The 21515-nt window shown below is 40.7% G+C and overlaps 1 protein-coding gene across 5 annotated transcripts in view; it reads left to right on the top strand.

Annotated features, from left to right (window-relative positions):
• The window catches only part of LOC101637090 (28S ribosomal protein S17, mitochondrial), a 103596-nt gene extending 85220 nt beyond the window's left edge, over positions 1 to 18376 (top strand). Inside the window, exons 1-6 of one of the 5 annotated variants that reach the window (XM_012729232.1) lie at positions 1885 to 1899; positions 3816 to 3904; positions 4948 to 5074; positions 5371 to 5463; positions 16524 to 16663; positions 18039 to 18376. In XM_012729232.1, the coding sequence (XP_012584686.1) occupies positions 3818 to 3904; positions 4948 to 5074; positions 5371 to 5463; positions 16524 to 16663; positions 18039 to 18308 (717 nt within the window). In that variant the 5' untranslated portion in view covers positions 1885 to 1899; positions 3816 to 3817 and the 3' untranslated portion in view covers positions 18309 to 18376. Of the gene's footprint in view, positions 1 to 1861; positions 1900 to 3815; positions 3905 to 4938; positions 5075 to 5370; positions 5464 to 7711; positions 9820 to 15938; positions 16020 to 16523; positions 16664 to 18038 lie in introns of those variants that run through there. The other 4 variants (XM_004688045.2, XM_012729230.1, XM_012729231.1 and 1 more) reach the window with 4 other exon arrangements.
• Positions 18377 to 21515: the final 3139 nt, after the last annotated feature.

Genomic DNA, 21515 nt, shown 5'->3' with positions numbered 1-21515 from the left:
TCGCCCCGAGGTTGTAAACTCATTTCCCCCAGTGTGGTCTGATCTGCTACTCGGAGATGGTCATTTGCTGTCATTTTTGGGAAGGCGTCTCCCTATCGCAAGTGCTTAAGAACGCTCTTCTTTGTTTCCAGTGATTTTTAATACAGATTTGTAGCATTTAAGCTGCCTTCCGTTGAGTGTTCATTTTGTGGAAAGGGGTTAGTTCGTGGTTTTCAGGTCTAGCCTCCAGCCAAGAGCTGACCCAGGCTGCGGGGGAGCACTGAGTCCCGGCCACTAGACCACCGGTTGGTGTGTCACGAAGCCACAGCAGGAACTTCCCTGACCCTCAGGCGAGCGAGGCAGATTTGTTTGGGGAAAGAAAAGGTTTAGTGAGGGAAAAGGGACAGAATTTTAAAGTGGGACTCCCAGGGCAGGGAGGGGCGAGGAAGCCTGGAGGAGCGCGCGCCTGGGTAATACAGACGCCTTTCCCTGCTTATTCCCAGCAGTCTCTGTGATTGGTTAGTTCCCGGTGGTCTCACTCACGTCTCTGTGCCCAGAGCTAAGTCTCTGTGCCCCAGCCCCGGTCTTAGCATGTTTTTCTTTTTCATCCCTGTTCCAGAATGTTCTCTTACCCCTAGTCCTGAGGGTGTTTGAGTAGTCCCCTTTTGGAATTTGTTGTCTGGAGCCTTCTTTAACTCTCCTGAAGTCCCTGCCCGCTCTGTCCGTGAAGCTGCCTGATTATCCCTCACTTGCCCTAGAACTCAACTGTGACCATGCCTTTCTCCCCAGGTGTTTGACCATTTGCTGAATCATTTTCCCACTGAATGGAAGTGACATTCCTATCTTCCTAGTGTCTCTACATATCTCCCACATTTCTCCTCCCATGTGTCTCTTGTAGCAGGATGCAAGTCAAAGCCAGAAAAGGTAGACAGTCCATGCATACAGTTGTTCAGTTATAAACCAAGTATGGCCACTTAACTCTGCCTGTAGGTCATGTCAGCTGCCCATTCAGAAAGTCAGGTTCATAGCATGCTGGAAATTCTGTTTTTCAGAGCCTGCAATCTCTTTCTTGTGGAGATAGGGGTAGCGTCTATAAAAATGCCAGGGGTGGATTGTGCCTGTAATGGGAGAACGTTGCCTCGAATGGGGGAAAACTCCATGTTAACGACTTTTCTAAAGATTTATTTACTTAAGCATACAAGAACTGGGGTGCAGGCCAGAGGTGCAGGGGTGAGAGGCTCCACCAGAGACAGAATGGGAAGCAGAACAAGTGCAAGACAGGAGCAGCAGCAGGCATGACAGAAGAGGTCTGTTGTGCCATGTGGGTCACCTCCCTGACCAGGGATTCAACTCAGACTGCAATGGCTGGTGATAGTTTTCACAGTGTTAAGACAACCCCTTACACAACCAGGAAGGCCCCATAACCATGATTTTTGCAGGCAACATACACTGATGGATGCTAAAACTACTGGATTTGAGAAGAATCAGGCTATTTCCATAATTTCAAAGTATCTCCCCAAACTACATAGGGAAAGATAGTAACTAGGGACAAGACTGGTAAATGCCATTTTAACAAGTAACAAAGTCTAAGGCATGTTGATAATATAAATCTACTAATACGATGCAGTAAGAAAGATACCAAATTATGTCTGTGGTGTCTTACATATCACCAAAAATACTTAGTTCCAATTATGAAAAAACATCAGACAATTCCAAGTTGAGGGACAATCAATTCTCTTCAAAAGTTACCAAGCTCAGTCTCTGGGTGCTGCCCTGGTTTGTGGTGACAAGGCCAAACAAAGTGAGGAGTGTCTGTAAATAGGGGATCCATTGTGGTGCCTCTCAGGAAAATGGTGAGAAAAACTGAAATCAGCCAGCATGCCAAGTACTCCAGCCCTTTGGCAGAACCAAGATGAAGAGGTAAGCTGTGGGGATCCGCCACTGGGGTTCCTACACGCAAATGGCAGCTGGGGGTGTCTGGCCGGACTGCACCACTTCTGTAGTCATGAGAAAGTCGGCCATCAGAAGCCTGAGGGAATTGAGAGACCAGTAGTTGTACAATTTGGGACATTGCCTATCTGTAATAAGTGGATTAATTAGTGTGACAGTGGTTTTGATTTGTTAATGTTCTGATGTGCATTGATTGATTTTGCTTCTCAAAGGTTTGGAAACTAAATCCTTTAATTTTTACTACAAAAGTATACTGAGGTGGGTTATAATCCAATGTTTTTTTTCCAGTAGAAGGATATATAAGACTATAAGCCTCACAGGCTAGGTATGTGCCTTAGCTTTTTATAACTGTTCATGCCACCTCAACTTCTTAAAGATTTATTGGTTCAAATTGTGTAAACTCTTATTTTAAAATCACAGGTAAGCCCACTTTATTTCTGTTCCTTTTCTCCTCAATAAACTTTTTCTTTCTATTAAAAAATAAAAACACAGTTAATGTTTTTAGCTGTTTCAAAAGATAGGGCAACATTTTGTCTGACTGCACTTTGTATTACAGAACAAATTTTGCAACTGTTACATCACTCTCCTTTGTTCAGTTTGTACACAGTTCTTCACATGCTTGGATTATTCAAGTTTATATAGAGGGTCACACTAATAAAAACTGAAGTTCCTTTGTGGAAAAAATAGTTAAAAGCTCATGATAGAAAGCTTGAGGAACTGTTACAAGTTGGAGAAGATAAGGAAAAATCACAACTAAATGTAATATGGTATCCTGGATTAGAGAAAAAATATTGGAGAAACTGGTGAAATTTTAGCAATTTTAATAATATTTAATTCCTGGATTTAATCTTTGTATAAATTATTCTTTATCCTCTTGAGGTTTTTCTGGGGTTCCCTCTGTACATTTTCACATGAAAGTCTCTGAGAAGTCCTATTTATTTTTTTAATTTATTTATTCATACAGAACTGGGGTACAAGCCAGAGGTGCAGGGCCAGTGAGAGGCTTCACCAGGGACAGAGTGGGGAGCAGAACAGGCAGATGTATGTAGTACCCTGTTGAGGGGACCAGCGGGCGGTTCACAACAGGTCTGCCGCGCCGCGTGGGTCAGCCTGGGGGCGGGAATTGAACTCTGCCATGAGGCTGCAGCCAGCTTGCAGTGCTGCGTCCTAACCCATTGCGCCACCAGGGAGGGCCCTCTGAGAAGTTTTATAGCAAAGAAACTTAACTTTGTTAATGCCATCCTTTTCTACACTTGCTTTTATCTAGGAAAACCTCAGGTGATATCTAGAGTCTATTTCAGTTCACACATATAAAGGAGAAACCCCGTTCTACCTAACGTGGAAAATGCAGGTTTTGTTGTGAGTGGATGGTTTTGAGGTGCTTGGGTTTGAAACCTCGGTGCATTGTCACAGATTCTGTCTCAAGTCCTCAGCCCTTAAGACCTTTTTAGATCTTTTGGTTGGTAAAATAAGGATCTAGTCTTAAAAGTACATTTAAATTACTCCTGAAAGATCTAACCCTTAGTGAACTGACCTACCCGAAACCAATTCAGTCCAAATCTCTGGGAATATAAATTGAACATTGGCATGTTTTAAACTTCCCATGTGTGGCGCTAAAGGTAAACAAACCACTGAGTTCTCCTGAGCTTCCCATATGCCACAACAAGCAGGGCTGTAAACAGAGGAAGAGAAGTATTGCATTGAATTCTTCAAACTAAAAGAATTAGAGTAAGAATTGCCTCAGTTATGTCCCAAGTCTTTAAGCTCACTTCTTAGGGGACTTCTCTAAACTGGCTGCCACTCCAGCACAAAGAAAAAACTCCCAGGATTTCATTTTATCCTTTATATTATGTATTGACAAAGTACTTCTTTTCTCTTTTTCCCAGTTATGCCTTCTCAGAATGCTGTACTTTCCCAGGAAGAAAACATGAAAGTGAAGGAAATGAATGATGAATCACAGATATTAAAGTCCCAGGTAAGTCAGTACTACTCTCCTCTGAAATTTTGTTATACTTCTCAGAATGTGATCACTTTTATATTTCAATTCTCAGAAGTACTAAGAAGTACTCAGAAGTACCAAAATCCAGAGATCACAAATTATTTCATCGGGCAAGCAGTAAGTAGCTGGACAGGAAAGAAGCCTGAGAGAAAGACTTTTTTTACTAAGTACTTTTTAATATGTAATTGTTTCTAAACTATATTGATAGATTATCTACTAACAGTACAATGCAAATGAGGATATGAAACCAAAAAAAAATTAAAAGAACGGGTAACCAATTACAAGGTCATCATTCAAAGATGAGAAAGAAGGAGAAACTTAGAGCCCAAGGCTTGTTTAAGGGGCATTAGCAAGGGAAGAAATTTACAGACCATCTTTTATTTGAAACCCTTAGCTGTACTGAGGTAGTTTCTTTTACTGACCCCAACATGTATCATGTGCCTTCTACATTCAATTTGTTTGCCATTGTTTCTTTTTCCTGTTTTGTTTTTTTTTTAAAGACTGATTTATTTATGCATACAAGAACTGAGGTACAGGCCAGAGGTGCAGAGGTGAGAGGATTCACCAGAGACAGAGTGGGGAGCAGAACAGGCAGATTGACTGAAATACACTGCTGAGGGGAGCAGCGGGCAAGCTACGTGGGTCAGCTCCCTGGCTGGGGATGCACCTTGTGCTGCAGTGGCTGCAGATAGCTTCATAGTGCTCTGCTTTAACCCACTGTGCCACCAGGGAGAGCTCTCTTTTTCCTTTTTTTAACCCACCAAAATATTCTCTCTCCTTTTCTTTTACAAAGCTTAAAATTCTGCTAAGAATCTACACAAAACCCAATGTCTTGAAAAATGGCAGAAAGATGGATACTAATTGCTTTTTAAAAATTCTTGACCCACATTTCTCAGATCTGAAAACTCTCAGCACAGTGGCTTAGACCTCCTAACCTCTATTGCTGTGCTTTGGCCTGTCCCAGAAGGCCCCTGTAAAAAATGGTTTCTGGCTGAGCAGGGATCTTCTTGATGTTTCAGGAATCATTGACATTCCAGGATGTGGCTGTGGACTTCACCAGGGAAGAGTGGGACCAGCTGTACCCTGCTCAGAAGAACCTCTATCGAGATGTGATGCTGGAGAACTATAGAAATTTGGTTGCATTGGGTATGAGAGACCTGTGAAAGTGACCATTCTAATGAGTTTATTTACTTAAGTAGTGAACTCCAGAGTTCTAGAAGGCTGTAAATTGGTTTTAAAGATAAAGACCCTGTTTCTTGTTCTTTCTCTTTATGTAAAAGACCTTGATTTTTTTAAATTTGATGTAGGGAGCTTTGTTTTGGAAACCACTCCTTTCTAAATCCAGGGACCATGAAGATTAAAAAGGCTAGAAATGAGTTCTGAGAAAAAAAAGTTGTGTTCCCATTATAAACTCCTTAGACATTTATTTTTCCCATGAATAGGGCACCAACTTTATAAGCCAGAGGTGATCACTCAGTTGGAACAAGAGGAGCAGTGGATGATGAAAAGGAGCAGCTCGCTGGACTCTCACCCAGGTGAGAAGCAAGCATGCAGGGATTTGCTACTCAGTTAAGGGAAATAATCACTCAATATGCTGAACCGAGTATGCTCCAAATACCTCCTGGGATTTAAAGAATACTAAGATCTTTTTTTAAAAAATCAGTTCATATTTGACTTTCATTAAAAGTGAAAATAGCCCTCTTTTTTTTCTCATTAAATAGACATTATTTTAAAAATTTACACAACACAAAAATATTTTTGAATGTTGGAACACCCATAAATACTTTGATGTTACAAATCACATAGTAGTTCCCATTTTTTTATTCAGACATCCTCTCTCAACATTCTTTAATCTTTCCTTAATATCTTTCTTTAATCTTTAATTCTCCCCTTTTTTCCAGCTAATCACTCCAAATGCTTTGGAGCCAAAGTCCATGGGCAGAAAATAAAGTGGTCCAATTGATAATTTGGTTGAAATGATAAACTGATTTAAAAATGAATAACTTAAATCACTGTTTTCTCCACATTTGATATAAAATTCAGACCAACAATAAATATTAAATCATAGTTAGTTCATTTTCTGTTATCTGTTGTGCATCTTTAAGCATATTGAGTTATTTTCTGGCTTGGGTTTTTTTTTCCTTTCTAAAATTTCTGTCATGTTAAAAAAAACCCTATGTTTATTGTGCTATTTATGAAAAAATAAGTTTTATATAACCTAAATTTTAATTCAAAAGACTTTGGTATATCCATAAAACTGATATTTCACAGTCCTTAAAAATTATATGGAAATGTGTTTGTTGATATGGAAATGTGTTCATGATATGCAGTAATATAAGAAAGAAAATATAAAACATTATGGTATAATTATGTTTTACTGTTTAAACCTGTATGCAGATTCAGCACATACTGCCCAGTAATGCAGTATGTATTCTGTTAATGAGTGATAAGTCTTTATGTCCTTCTCTTCTTCCATTCTTCCATCATCTCATGACCTAGCCCAGGCCCTTCACTGCAGAACATAAATCCAAAATATAGGAATTCCAAAGTAACTGGAAAATCACTTCCCACCAGCACCTTGTATTTTTTTAAGTATGAAAATGTGCTAAATATCAAATATTGCTTGTTCATATATGACTTATATATTTTTTTGTCTGAAAAGGAAACTCTATTAAGATAGACTCCAAAATATGAAGTGATAACCTGTATGGGGTGAGATACCTTCTTTATGCATTTCCATATTAATTGAACATATTACTATAAGAAGCTTACTCTTGAATAACACAGGGATGAAGGGTGTCTACCTCCCACACAGTCAGAAATGCAGTCCTGTTGACTTTTCCCAAAGCTTAACTGCTGTTGGCTACAAGCCTTACTGATAACATAAAGAGTAAATGAACACATATTTTATATACTACATGTAATATTTTACATACTATATGTATTATGTATTACAACAAGTTAAGGTAGTGAAAAGAAAATGATATTAAGAAAACCATAAGGACAATACTTTTGCAGTACTATATGTATTTGTCAATATTATAGGTTTATGTCATCTGTTTACAAGATGAATTGTCTGTCAATACCTACACAAATATTCTTATATGATATAAAAACACAATAGTAGAAATGTTATTTCAGCACTAGACATCAAAAATGAAAAGATAATGAGCAAAAGAAATACATATTATTCACAGGCTTAACAATTCATGCATTGATAATTATTTTTTTTTAATTTATGGGTAAGTAGAGCCACAAAGGAGAGTTCAAACCTTTGATGTTCAGTGGTCAATTATAGTCACTATATCATTTTAAACAAAAGATTAAAAATAGGAGGAAGTACTTTCAAATAAGTAAGTAGCTCGCATTATAATAGAATGAACTACAACTGGGATTTATAGACTGGGATATGAAAGACTGAGTTCATCCCAGTCTTCTCTAAGTATGGTCTTTTTTCTACTATCTCCTACTTTTCAAACACAGGTTTTTCTCCATTCTGTGTTCTCCTTTGTATTTCCTTTTAACCATAGATACACCTGGACTATCTTTTTTTTTTTTTTAATGATTGCCACACATTCAAAGTTTTCCCCCTCCTCACTGCTTTTCCTAGTTTTTCCTTTCATAGTGTTTGGCTATTGATAACAACCATATTTTCACGTTTCCAGCACTACAAATGCCTACTCTGCACCACTGTCAGTTTCATTTTGTGATTCATTATGCAACAATTTCATTTTTAAAACAGCAAATACTAGAAAGAATTTGTATGTTCTGCATTTCTTTTAGATGGGGAGAATAAACCCAAAATTAAAAAATCAACTCTAGACCAGGACATTTCTGATGAAAATCAAACCCATGACATAATCATGGAGAGACTAACAAGTGACAGCTTCTGGTATCCCGTTCTAGGAGGTCTGTGGGACTTTGATTGCCAGTTAGATTTTAACCAAGAATCCCAGCAGAGACATTTAGGACATGGATCTTTCACCCACAAAAATATCACAAAGGAAAGAAGTCTTGAATGTAATAGATTTGGGGAAAACTATAATCTGAACTCAAGCCTTACCATGCATCAGAGAATTCCTTCGATTAAATTACCCTTTAATTCTGATACACAAGGAAATAACATCAAACATAATTCAGACATGATTTGCTACCAGGGAAACTACGTAAGACAGGACCCTTATGAATATAATGAATGTGAAAGAATCTTCAATCAACACATTCATGCTAAAGAGAAATCCAGTGAATATGGGAAAGCCTTCAGCCACAATTCATCTCTTACTCAACCTCAGATAGTCCTTACTGGAGAGAAGCCCTATAAGTGTGATGAATGTGGGAAAAGATTCAGCCAGAGGATACATCTTATTCAACATCAGAGAATCCATACAGGAGAAAAACCTTTTATATGCAATGAATGTGGAAAAGCCTTCCGTCAACATTCATCCTTTACTCAACATCTGAGAATTCATACTGGAGAGAAACCCTATAAATGTAATCAATGTGGTAAAGCCTTCAGCCGTATCACATCACTTACTGAACATCATAGACTTCATACTGGAGAGAAACCTTATGAATGTAGTTTTTGTGGGAAGGCCTTCACTCAGAGAACACATCTTAATCAGCATGAGAGAACTCATACAGGAGAGAAACCTTATAAGTGTAATGAATGTGACAAAGCTTTTAGCCAGAGTGCACACCTTAATCAACACAGAAAAATACATATTCGGGAGAAATTATGTGAATATAATAAATGTGGAAAAACCTTAAGCCACAATCCTTCACTTACTCAGCAGCACATAGCTCATAGGGGGAAAATCATGAATTTATAAGTGTAGGAAATTTTTGGTCAGACCTTTTCATACCATTCAATAATTTATCACAACAGAGAACGATTATAAGTTTATAATGCATAGCGACCAAACAAATTTAGACCTGAAATTAGTAGCAAATACTATTCCCAGAAGTGGTTATAAACAGTAAAAATAATTTATTTTATAAGCAAGATTATATTGGAGTCAGGTTCTAAATCTTCTATGAAACTTTTTTTAATTATCAGAAGTCCAGTAGGCAATAATTGATATAATTATTTGCCTGTAAGTTTTATGATACAAAGTTTTAAAATTATATATCAAGGCAATGATATAACTAGTGACATAGAATTGAACTAGCCAGCAGAGAGCTATATTTCTCCAACCTGAGTCATTTGTGTGCTTCCTTTACAGTTTTTACCATCCCTAGTATTTATCTAAAATTTTTCTTTAAATCAACTCAGACTTTTAAGCCATGCCCTAGGAAATATTACTGAAATTATGAGTTTTGTATGCTAATTCTACTTGCTGTTTCCCATCAAATTAAATATATACCTTAGAAATGAAAAACATTGTGTGTATTGGTATACTGCCTACAATCTTGTGTACTACTATTTAAGATATAATGGTATAGCACAGTGACAATAATAATATATTTTTATTCTGTTAGTGATTTTGCATTACTTTTGTCATAGGAGTCCTAGGATCACTTAAAAAAACATCTCAGGCAAGAGTGAGTGTCTTATTGTTCAACTTTGACAGACTGATTCAGAGTACCCCATTTTTCTTTATTCTAATTTCTCATTTACCTATAGCAAACAGATTTTTTTACTTAAATTGTTGTTTCTGCTATGTTTTCAGAAAAGAGTTTTGTTTTAATAATGATCAGAGGTTAAGAGCCCATATGTCACCTTGTACCCCTGAGGACTGTAGCAGAGGGTGAGCTGTGGTACCGTGCTGAGGCTAAGAACAGGGGAGAATCTCACTGACTATAAACAACTGTAAAAGCATTGCTAATTGTCCTAATTCAAGGTACGTGTTAAAATATATGTATGTTATGGCCCTCCCTGGTGGCGCAGCGGGTTAAAGCACAGCACTGAGAATCTAAAAACCGCTTCCACATGAGTTTGATTCCCACCTGCCCCGGAGGTGACCAGATGGTGTGGCAGACCTCTCCTGACCCACCCGCTGCTCCCCTCAGCAGTGTACTTCGTCGATCTGCCTGTTCTATTCCCTGCTCTGTCTCTGGTGAAGCCTCTCACTTCCCCGAGCCTCTGGCCTGTACCCCAGTTCTGTGTGCACAAATAAATAAATCTTAACAAAAAAAAATCCTCCACCTCTTTAAAAATATATGTATGTTACACTTTTTTCTAGAAAGAATTTAAGGTGGTTTAATAAGAATTTTATAATCATTGCCTTGTTTTATAGAAATCACATTTTGATATAAAGCTTTATAAATGTAAACTGTCCTAAAACATAAGTAGCAGCAATTATGGGCCTGCTTCAGTTTCTTGGCTTTTCATTTTTCTCTCAGTCCTCCCAAGCATGGCTAAAGGAGCCTTGAGCAAATACAGGAATACTGTTTTCTATTTCCTCATGCTTTTTTCTAACATATCTCCCTCCTCAAGAATTCCCTGATTTTTTTTTCCGATGAAAGGGATAGATTTTATAGGCCTAAGTGAAAGCTGAAATGATTTAAAGGCTTTTAAAAATTAAAACACTAAAAACCAAGAAAGTAAATCAATAAAATTAAGTACATCACAAACTAAAACTTTTCCAAGTGTACTTATGTCTCATGCAAAAATGGATATAAAGCAGTTAATAAAACCCTGAGTTAACTAGAATCAGGAGCTTTCTAATAGTATTTTATGTTCAGTTATCTGTGTGGTAGAGATCACTTTGGGGTGCAGTATCTCTGGAAGTATCTCATCACCTGAAGGAGCTGTATTTAATATTAATTTACCATAAAGAGTATAGGGCACTCAGATTTTAGAGTGAGCTAAAGTGAAGTCTCAAACAGCAGAGTTTTATCTTAAGTCATGATCAGCAGTTGATAATGGCTTTGGTAAGTTTAATTTGCAGCGAAGATTAAAATAAAAACCTCAATATACCACAAAAAAGTAATTGCTCCAATATAAGGCAATATATTATTGCAGCACAAATGAAAAAAAGAAGAATATGGGATTTTCAGAAGTTGGACAATCCCAGAAAAGAGGTGTCTGGACTGAGCCAGACAGTTGGCTAAGGATTGTCACCAATTCAAACTAGGAATTTCAAACTAGAAAGCATATTATACATTTCTTAGAGTAAAAAATGATTATGCTTATATTGATTGTATAGTAAACTATGCCATTCTCATATGAATTCATTCTCATGTTATCCTTGGCCTCTTTAAATGTTCCAGGTTAAGGTGTGAACCCAAAATACATTTGTTACATTGAAATACAGGTGCTCCTAGTATGGGAACCAAAGGCATTGTACTCATTGAAAAATCTGGGTTACAGTTTACTTCTGTCTCAGAAGGCAAAGCATTATTACCCTTTCACCTCTCTTTACATGATCCATCTAAATAACGCCATCTAATCAGGTGTTAATGCCCTTCTTTTATGAAAGACTTACTTAACCTTAGACATCGTAATAAGTAATTTATTATTCAAGATTATCCAGACTGAAATGTCATTAAAAACATCATTCACCTTATTCCTAATCCAGTGGATACAAACAGTGCCTGGAACAGTCTTTTATAACACTCTGAAACGTTTGATAAATGTATCAACATTAATAAAATGAAAGATTGCTGTCAACACTAAAGTTTGTGTGACTTAGTTTCTTAGAAACTGAGAGCATTAAAGGATCATGTACATAGATTCTTATATCCAAAAGGTGTGGACTTGGACAAAAACATTATGATTTGTTTTTTGATTAATGTTCAAGTTATTAATTGAGGAAACCAGCTAACGTTCTTTAAGCAGCCAGAGTTCCTCTGCTTATTCATAGATAGACACTTAATAAAACTTAAGAACTTCAATATTTAGATATCCCCATTCTTCCAAACACTGACTTCATATTTAAACAAACATTTAAACCATTGTGAACTGTAGTTGGTAATAAATAATGTATCAATATTGGTTCATTAATTGCAATAAATGTACATATGCTATCAAGATGTTAATAGTGAAAGAACAGGATGGGGAGAACATGGACGACAGGTATATGGGAACTTTCCTTTAGACTCAATTTTTCTGTGAACCTAAAAGTGCTCTAAAATGTCTATATAATTCATTTGAAACAGTGACTTAAAACGTAGTGTTCCAGGTGAGAAAATAATGATAATGATGAACAGCTATATACCAGAGACATTTTGTGGGGGTAGAGTGGGGAATGGGATCAAAAAACAGCGGGGGGAGAGAAATGCACTGGATTATGGTAATAGCACATGGGTGATTTGGTGATGGGAAACCCAAGGGGATTGCAACTGAGATGGGAAAATGCACAAAAATATGTAAAAATAAACTTATAAAAACTTTTTAAAACATAATATTCCAATCATATGTATTTTTAAGATTTTTATATTTGTTTATACATATAAAACTGGAATGTATGCCAGAAGTTGGGGTTGAGAGGACTCACCAGAGACGGAGGGGGAAGCAAAACAGCTGTATTGACTAGAGTATACTGCTGAAGGGAGCAGTGGGTGAGACAGAGGATGTCTGCTGTGCCATATAGGTCAGTTCCCCAGCCAGGGATGGAACTCATTGCAGTGGCTGGCAATGCTTTCATAGCACTGAGACTTTAATCCCTGCTGAGACTTTAACCACCAGAGAGGCTCTAGTCATATATGCTATAAAGGATGCATTCATGAAAAAAAAGTCAGGTAGAAGATCTAGTATTCTGGGAAGATGTTCAAGACAAGATGAAATGGTGTCATCTAAATTATTTAAAGAAATATGCACAGGAGAAAATACCTAAGGGTAAGTACTAGGAGATAAAGTATCTGGTATCAGATATGAATATCAGGAGGTAAAACTATCTGATCTACTATATGTTATCTCTGTACAATATTCCAGAAGGAAGACCAGTTACCAAGACAATTCAGCCCTTCATTGATGTGGAACCTTGCTGACTCCCCGCTTTCTGTTTCTGTTTCAACTGTGTTGCACTGATGATCGTAGGTGTCCTAATGTAACTGCCCAAAGTTACATTAACTTAGGCTGATTCCTCCCACTTCGGGATAAGCCTTTGTGTTGTCTCTAGAATGGGAACTTTTGCAAAAAAAAAAAAAAAAAAAAAAACACCAGGAATGATGCCATTAACAGAGGAATCTGCTGTCCATGCTCTACAAAACTATTCTGTTCTGAGATACTATGTATTAACAATTCCCCAATTCAAATTCTACTTTTTTAAAAAAGATTTATTCATTTATGCTTACAGAACTAGGGTAGAGGACAGAGGTGCAGGGGTGATGAGAGGATTCACCAGAGACAGAGTGGGGAGCAGAGTAAGCAGACTGACAAAGTATACTGCTGAGGGGAGCAGTGAGCAAGTCCAGAGAGGTCTGCTGCACCATGTGGCAGCCCCTCCAAGGGGTGGGGGGAACTTGCACAGAAGTGGCTTCCACTAGCTTGCAGTGCTGAGCTCCAACCCTTTGTGCCACCAGGGAGGGCCCTCATTCTATTTTTAAATGCCAATGACCTTTCTTCTGCTGGGGTCTCTCATGTGCTACCTCTTGCCAGCAGTCACGGAGGGGTTAGATGCTGGGTCTAAGATTAGGGTGCTTGTAGCCAAGAAACAAATCAACCAACCACTGGTAGCAGGATGAAAAGTTACATAGATAAATATTATCACAAGCTATAACTCCATTTTGCACAAAAGCCTATTTATCTTTTCTAAAATTCTAGTTGTTTTCCCACAGGAGCCCATTTTTCCTCCACCTTTCCCTCATTGTTGGCATATAAATCCCTACCTCTAGTTGTTCAGCGAATCTATCTGTATATGGATGTATAAGTCTTGTCTTTTTTCTTGGTTGTCTCCTGTAACTTCCCTCCCCTTCCCTTCCTGCCCTCTCCGATAGAAAAAGCCATGATTTGAGAGCACAGCAAGGTGGTGGCCATCTGCTGTGTGTCAAGAAAAGAGTCCTTACCAGAAACAGTCCTTTAGGCACCTTGATCTTAGATTTCTGGACTTAGAACTGTAAGGATTATTTTTGTTGTTGTTTAAGCCAATCAACCTGAGGAGCAGAGTAATACAACTAATTCTGTTATTATCTACACATGCACATACACACATTTCCTCCTCTGTGTCCCGTCTCACACACTGATCAATTTCCAGTCACTTTTCCATCCACCTTGGGAAAGGAGCGCCTAAGCACGCTGAGAATGAAAATTTGATCAATACATAGTCTCTGGCTAGGGATCATTACTTGGGAGGAGGACATGGGATGTCCTCTCATTCTCTCTGCTCCAGTTTAGATCTTTACCAATCCCTGACAAAGTGTCCAGACTCTAAACCTCTCCCACTCCTATTCTGTTTTCCATTCTCCTACCACAATGATTTTGAAAACTAACAAAAATGATCTTGAAAACTAGAAAGTTATGCTCCTCTTCCCCCACAGGTCTTTAATGAAAAATGCCTCCTGGGGAGAGTACTATCAGTATCCAGCGTCAATCCCGTCCACACTGCCCCTCACCCTATATTCTGGCCATACCAGCGTCATACTATTTACTCTCACAATGTCTGTTCATGTTCTCTTTCTACCTCAAAAGCTGTCTCCACATCCCATCTCCTCTTCCCAAGTAATGATCCCTAGCCAATGTATTGATCAAATTTTCATTCTCAGCGTGCTTAGGAGCTCCTTTCCCAAGGCACCATTACTCGTGCCTTATTTTATAATTGTTTCTCTACCCACTTATCCCTACTGACTGTGAGCTTTTGAGGGAAGTTAAGGGCAGCCCTTTGATTCATTGTTTTGCCTCCAATGCCTAGCAGAGCTTGGGAATAAATGTCCATAAATGTTTGTTAATAAACAAGTGAGCGGGCCCTCCCTGGAAGCTTAAGCCACTTCTGCATGAGTTCGATCCCCACCTTCCCCGGAGGAGATCCACATGGTGAGGCAGACCTCTCCTGACCCACCCGCTGCTCCCCTCAGCAGTGTACTTCCTCGATCTGCCTGTTCTGTTCCCCACTCTGCCTCTGGTGAATCCTCTCACCCTCCGCATCTCTGGCCTGTACCCCAGTTCTGTACGAATAAATAAATCTTTAAAAAGAAGAAAGAAGTGAACATTGGACAGCCTAATGTGTGGATAGCTCTTGTTTTTCCAATCTTCTCTCGCAAGTTGCTAAAATGCCTCAGTGTACTTTTTTTTAAGATTTATTTATTTGTGCATCCAGAACTGGGGAACATGCCAGAGGCTCATGGGCGGTGAGAGGCTTCACCAGAGAGAGTGGGGAGCAGAACAGGCAGATCAACGAAGTACACTGCTGAGGGGAGCAGCGGGTGGGTCAGGAGAGGTCTGCCACGCCATGTAGGTCACCTCCTGGGGCGGGCGGGAATCGAACTTATCCAGAAGTGGCTTTAGCTTCTTAGTGCTGTGCTTTAACCCGCTGCGCCACCGGGGGGGGGGGGGGGGGGCACAATTTTGACTACACATATTTTGACCCTCAGATTGTGCCGCGTAACCTTTTGTTTTCGGTCCCTAGTGATCACCAAACCAGAGCCTAAAACATTCCCAGTCTTCTCTTTCTGAGAAGATACCAAGTCATGGCCCCTCTAACTCCATCATGAGTGGCACACACATGTATCTCCACCCTACTTCTCTCCAATCTCACAGGCCCTAAAACATAGAAAGATACTGGACATAAAAGTCTACAGAAGTTTATCTTTAAAACGGGTTGCGGTGTGCCTAAGTATTTCAGTCTCAGCATCTTTTTTCCATGTTTGATGAAAGAAGTTCCAGTGATTTGCAATGCCCCGTGCAGCGTCTGGGAGCTCAACGGAAGAAGAGGAAACCAAATGGAACGGAAAGAAAGCCTGTGAACCCGCTGCTCCACTGGCGGAAAGTAGGGTGGGAAAAGCAAGGGTCTCGGTCGCGGTCTCCACCAGACCCACTCGCCCCGCTCCAGTGGAAAAGGCGCGGCCAACGCCTTGTGGCCAATGAGAAGGGTGGTTAGGGCGGAGCAGCCTGCGTGCTGATGACGTCATCACGCCGCGACTGGCGCTCAGCGGGCAGCGCCGCGCACCTGTGGAGGCTGACGGGCAGTGCGGGGCGTTTGCGCCGCCGCCGGGGGTAGGTTTGGGGGCCCCGGCTCCACCATATAACTCTCCAGGGGCGAGCCCAGTCGGCTGACCTCGGGGTTGTCCGGGGAGGAGGGATGAGTTCCCGGCAATCTTCCCCCTGGCAGACCAGACGGATTCAGCCCTCTGTTCCGCAGCAACGCCAAGTCAAGGTCTCCCTGTGGGGGGAAGGCCCGGGGTGTCGTGAGCCCTGAGGGTAAAAGCCCGCGAGTGATCGCGCAGTTGTGCGCCTTACAAGCTAAACCCCTCCGAGTGGACCAGTGATAATTCCCGTCTTGCGAAAGAGGACCTTGGGGAAGGAAGTTAACGTTACAGCTTTGTAAACCGCACAGAGATAGGTGGTCCGTGTTTAAGGAAATTGAGAAGGTGTAATAATCCCCAAAACTGTGGTTCCAGAAGGCCAAGAAAAGCCATCTCCGGGCATAGCAGTTTTAGTGACAATGCACTTGGTGAGTCATAGCCACCAGAATATTAAACTTTGAAATTTGTTTTTCAGGTAACCAAAGCCACATAATGTCAATAGTTCGTTCATCGGTCCATGCCAAGTGGATAGTAGGGAAGGTGATTGGGACAGCAATGCAAAAAACTGCAAAAGTGAGAGTTACTAGGCTTGCTCTGGATCCCTATCTATTAAAGGTGAGGAACACCCCTCTTTTCAGGGAGCATTGGCGAATTGCCAACACCTGCATTCTGAGCAGAAAAGCTTACCTGTCCTTAAAGATGTAGTAAACGTCTGTGTGTAGGGACGTAGAAGGTTAATTTCAGTTCAGCCTGGTAACAGTAACTCTCTGCAAAGTACAAGGAGAGCAGCCATGGCAACACCACATTTTTTCCGAGTTACGCTGAGATAGGAGACATTTAAGTTGAATCTCAAAGGATTTTATCCAGAAGATCATCTGGAGGAGCCATTACAACTATGAATAGTAGTTTGAGGGAGTTATTTTAGTCGTGAAAGGGGATGACTTCTGTGGCAATGCAAGTGACTTGACAAATTTGAGCCTAGAGATTATCATTCAGCAGGCACTCCTGGAATTGAATGAATGCATCTAGTTGGAACTAGATGGTGAGGGGACTTTTATGTTGCATTTTCAATTTCATTTTGTTGTAGAAGGACAACCTTGGAGGCAGGGATAGGGATGAGAACTGGAGGCAAAGAAATCGGTAAAGAGGCTATTGGCAAAAGTCTATGATGGATTGATTACGAACTGAATAGTCCTTGGAGCACATGGAAGGAGTGGGATAACACTTCAGGAGAAACGGATAGTCATTGATTTATTAGATGAGCAAGGGAGGCAGGGAGGAGTGCCAGGGATGTTTCTGCATTGAAGTTGGGCACAAGATAAGTAGAAATGCTGCTTATCACCCAGGATCAAAAACACTGGAGCAGCCGCAAGCACATGACAGCATGATCCTTGATGTCTGAATCAGAAGACTCAGGTTGAATACTGACTGTTGTTTTCTAGCTGCGCATATATTTCCCTCAGTTGGTTTTTGTCATCTATAAAATGGGAGTATCTGCTATGGAAGGGTGTCCTGCAGAATAAATGATTCTGGTTATCTGTGGCTTGCTTGCAGTGCTTTGAGCCAGATATGGAACTAAGTGCTTTATATCTGTTTTACTTTTTATTCTCCTGGTAACTTTGAGTTGCAGATATGGGAGCTTTAGTTTATGGTGGGAAATTTTGAGCTTGAAGTGATTAAGTGGCCCATCCTGATCAAACAGCTAATGGTGAGATTCATAGATTAGGGAGAGCCTGCTTCTGGGAAGGAAGAGTTTAAATAATGTAAAGAAAGATAATTGATAGCCCGAGGGTACCGAAAGGAATAGGCTGGAATACTCGGGGACAGGTTTGGCTCTGGAAAAGTTGTAGCTGTTTTTCCCAAAACTAAGGAGCTAATCCTTAAGTCTATTATCTTCTTGTCTCAAGTCTCAGCTTGTTTTCTGTGCATTCTTTTTCATCATCTGTACGGTACAGATTGGTAATCACCAATTTCCTTCTTCTCTCAACAGTATTTTAATAAGCGAAAAACTTACTTTGCTCATGATGCTCTTCAGCAGTGCACAGTTGGGGATATTGTGCTTCTCAAGGCTTTGCCTGTGCCACGCACAAAGCATGTGAAACATGAACTGGCTGAGATCATTTTCAAAGTTGGACAAGTCATAGACCCAGTGACTGGAAAGCGCTGTGCAGGCACCACCTACCTGGAGAGTCCTATCAGTCAGGAAACCACCCACTTAGCTGAGAATCTGAAAGAACTTGATGTCTCTTCAACACCCTGAAGGTGGATTAGAAGAAGGAGCAAATTTACAAGTTTCCTTTATGGAAAAATAAAATTTTTTAAGTTTCATCTTCAATTGTCCAGTTTCTCTTCCCATGTTTTTGAAATAGCTAAAGTAAATGCATAAAGTGCTTGTTACCATTTTTCATAAAGGTTTGTGGTCATATTATACTAACTGCCTCACAGCCTATTGCATTGTTTGGTACATGCATTGTTGAGAAGATGTATTGTTTTGTTTCTATTCAAAAAATATCTTACATTTATATTAGAATCTTTACTTTGGAAGAAAAAACCTTTTGATACCACTAACACTATCATTAAGTGACTACTTACTTTTGATTGTTTATATTTGAAATTCTTTTCTTTTGTTTTAACCAGTTCCAAACAACCAAATACTTGAGAGTAGGCCTTACCAGATTAAAGTGTATATTGATAAAAATGTTGACACACAGAAAATAAAATTTTAAAATTCTGTGTCACTTATCCTCTATCCTAGGCTACATTAAATAGAAGCTAGTAAAATTGATACATGATGAAATCGTAGAACTTCTCATGTGTGCATTTGAGTTAGAGATTGTTAGTTTTGTTAACACATGAAGGCATATGTTTCAGGGCTTTTTGTTGTTCCTAGAAAGAAACTTCAAAGTATTTTAACCTCAGCTAGTAAAGTGCATTGTACAAGCACACATTTCAGCAGTGACCACAGGCATTGACCATCCTCTAGGGCTCACCTCTAGGAAAGATATGCACAGGTGGTCATGGCCAGCAAACACATGAGGGAGGGGGAAATTAGGGCAACTTCCCAGAAGAGATGGGATGGTACTAGAACCAATTCTTAGAGGAAGAGTCTCCATGACCGTAGATGACGGGTATGTAAAGGACGGGGAGTATGAGGTGCTCACAGTATGACAAGCGTGCCAGGGGTTCTGGAAGTTGGTGAAGGTTGCTGATGTTTTGAAATAGAACTGGGGTTGAGATATATGGCAGGAATTATGCTTTATGTGGTGAGTTTAATGTTTTTAGAAGAATGATATAATTAGATTCACATTTCAATAAGAGTGATGGCATCAATATGGACAAAGGACTGAAAGGGTAATGATTAGTGGAAGGAAAATAATTGCCTCCACAGACACTGGTGATCAGGCCTCACCTGAGCATCATGGAAAGTGATAAAAGGTTATAAATGATATTCCACAATAGAACTCAGGGTAGATGAGTGAAAGATCTAAGACCATCCAAATCTTTGACATGTAGAGGGGGCAAGAAACCTATACCATCAGATCTGGGATAGAGTCCTTGCCGTCTCTAAAAACTCAAATATATTTAATGGCTTCATATATACTCCAATATGCCATTTTTACTTCATTCTTTAAAAAGATTTATTTATGCATACAGAGCTTGGGTACAGGCCAGAGGTGCAGGGGCAGTGAGAGGATTCACCAGAGGAAGAGTGGGGAGCAGAACAGGCAGATTGATAAAGTGTGTTGCTCAGGGTAGCTGCTGGCTAGACAGGAGAGGTCTGCTATGACATGTAGGTCACCTGGGGGGAAGAGGTGGGGAGTCACACTGAAGCTGGCTTGCAGTGCTGTGCTTTAACCCGGTTCACCACAGGGTGGGGGGGGAGCTCATTTTATTTTTTTAAAAGATTTATTTATGCACACAAGAACTGGGCTAAAGGCCAGAGGTCCAGAGGGTGAGAGACAGAATGGGGAGAACAGGCAGATGTACTGAAATACAATGCTGGGGAGCAGGCAGGGGGCAGCCAGGAGAGGTCTGCTGCGCCATGTGGGTCACCTTCCTGGCCAAGGATCTAACTCATGCTGCAGTGGCTACAGACAGCTTCGCCACTTGTGCCACCAGTGGGGGCCCACAGTTTTCATTTTAATGTGAGATTGATTTCCCTGCAACACCCCCCCCACACACACACACAAATCTTAGTGTAAAAAGTATGCTCCAGAAAGATGCCTCATTTATTCTATGGCATTCAGCATCCTAAAATGCAGATCTTAATAATACCTCCTCCCAGTAAAAAGCACGGGTTAATGTAACTCCAGGAAAAAAAAAAAAAAAAAGGGAGACAAAACTAAGCGAAAACAAACCCTAGAAATAGTAACTGCAGGTATGAGACTACTAGAGGAAGTGGGAGACTGATAGGAGTTCAGGAGAGAAGGGGACAAGTAGCCTAGGAGTAAAAAAGGACGATGGGTACTTTGATGGTGGGAGTGGTGTGACATCTGAGCTATGAACCTATTCCCCTAAATCATGTAGTGGTGTAAATCAATATTATCTCCACTTAAGTAAAAACAAACGTTAATGTAACTCCAGAGCAGAATGAGCTGCCTCATAATACAAAGGCAAGGTCAGCAAAGATATGTCCACCAAAGTTAGATTTCAGAATAAATTTAAAAGCATATGTCTCAATTAGGAGAATATGAAAGCGAGAGCTCATTGACATCATTGGCTGCCCCCTGCTGTGCAGGGCCGGAACATTCTCTTCAGCGGGAGAGCCCCTGCAGCCTGGCTTTTAATGTACCCCTAAACAGTGGCGCTGCGACCCACGCCTTGGTTTTAGGTGTCTCCGGGCCCGGAGTTGTTCGCTGTTCTCTCTTGTCTCGCCCTGGGACTGAGCTGGTGGGCCAACTCCTTTAGTCGACCCTCCCCAGTCACCACCGGTGACCACAAGCGCCCCCGCCCGCGCCTCCATCCCGCTCTGTATCAAGCACTTCAACGCTCGACACACTCGACCCAATTCTGATTTCACATCCAGTCCTCATCGGGTTGAGACGGATTGCGGGCAAGGCAGAGCCGCAGTTAGCGCCCTCCGATGCTCAAGGAACAGTCCCGAGACTGCCAGACACCTCGGGTTTGTTTCCCTGAGTACTGCATTCGTTACAGCAAGCCTTTTCTTTCTTTTAATCCTGTATTCGCATGCACCGTACAACATGCAAAAGGTGTTCAGGGAGTCGCTCCCTCCGTGCTTTGCCCCCAGTCCCCACGCCCTAGATGCCACTGGCAAATGTTACTCTTCTCTTATGGAGCTTCCCGTGCACAGTCAAGCCCTGCCGTGTTCTTTGGAGCACCCTGTGCTGGGCACCGAGCTCCTCTCGCCTGAGGGAACTGTCTCGCAGCTGACGGCTCTGCAGCTCCGCGCGCCTCCCGGCGCCACGACGCACTGCGGCCGCGCGCCGCACTCCCCCTAGCGGCGGCG

The sequence above is a fragment of the Condylura cristata genome, unplaced genomic scaffold, assembly GCF_000260355.1.
Source record: "Condylura cristata isolate star-nosed mole 26May11 unplaced genomic scaffold, ConCri1.0 scaffold00024, whole genome shotgun sequence".
Classification (NCBI taxonomy): Eukaryota; Metazoa; Chordata; class Mammalia; order Eulipotyphla; family Talpidae; genus Condylura; species Condylura cristata.
Note: the sequence above shows the minus strand (reverse complement) of the source record. Positions and strands in the feature narration are given on the sequence as shown.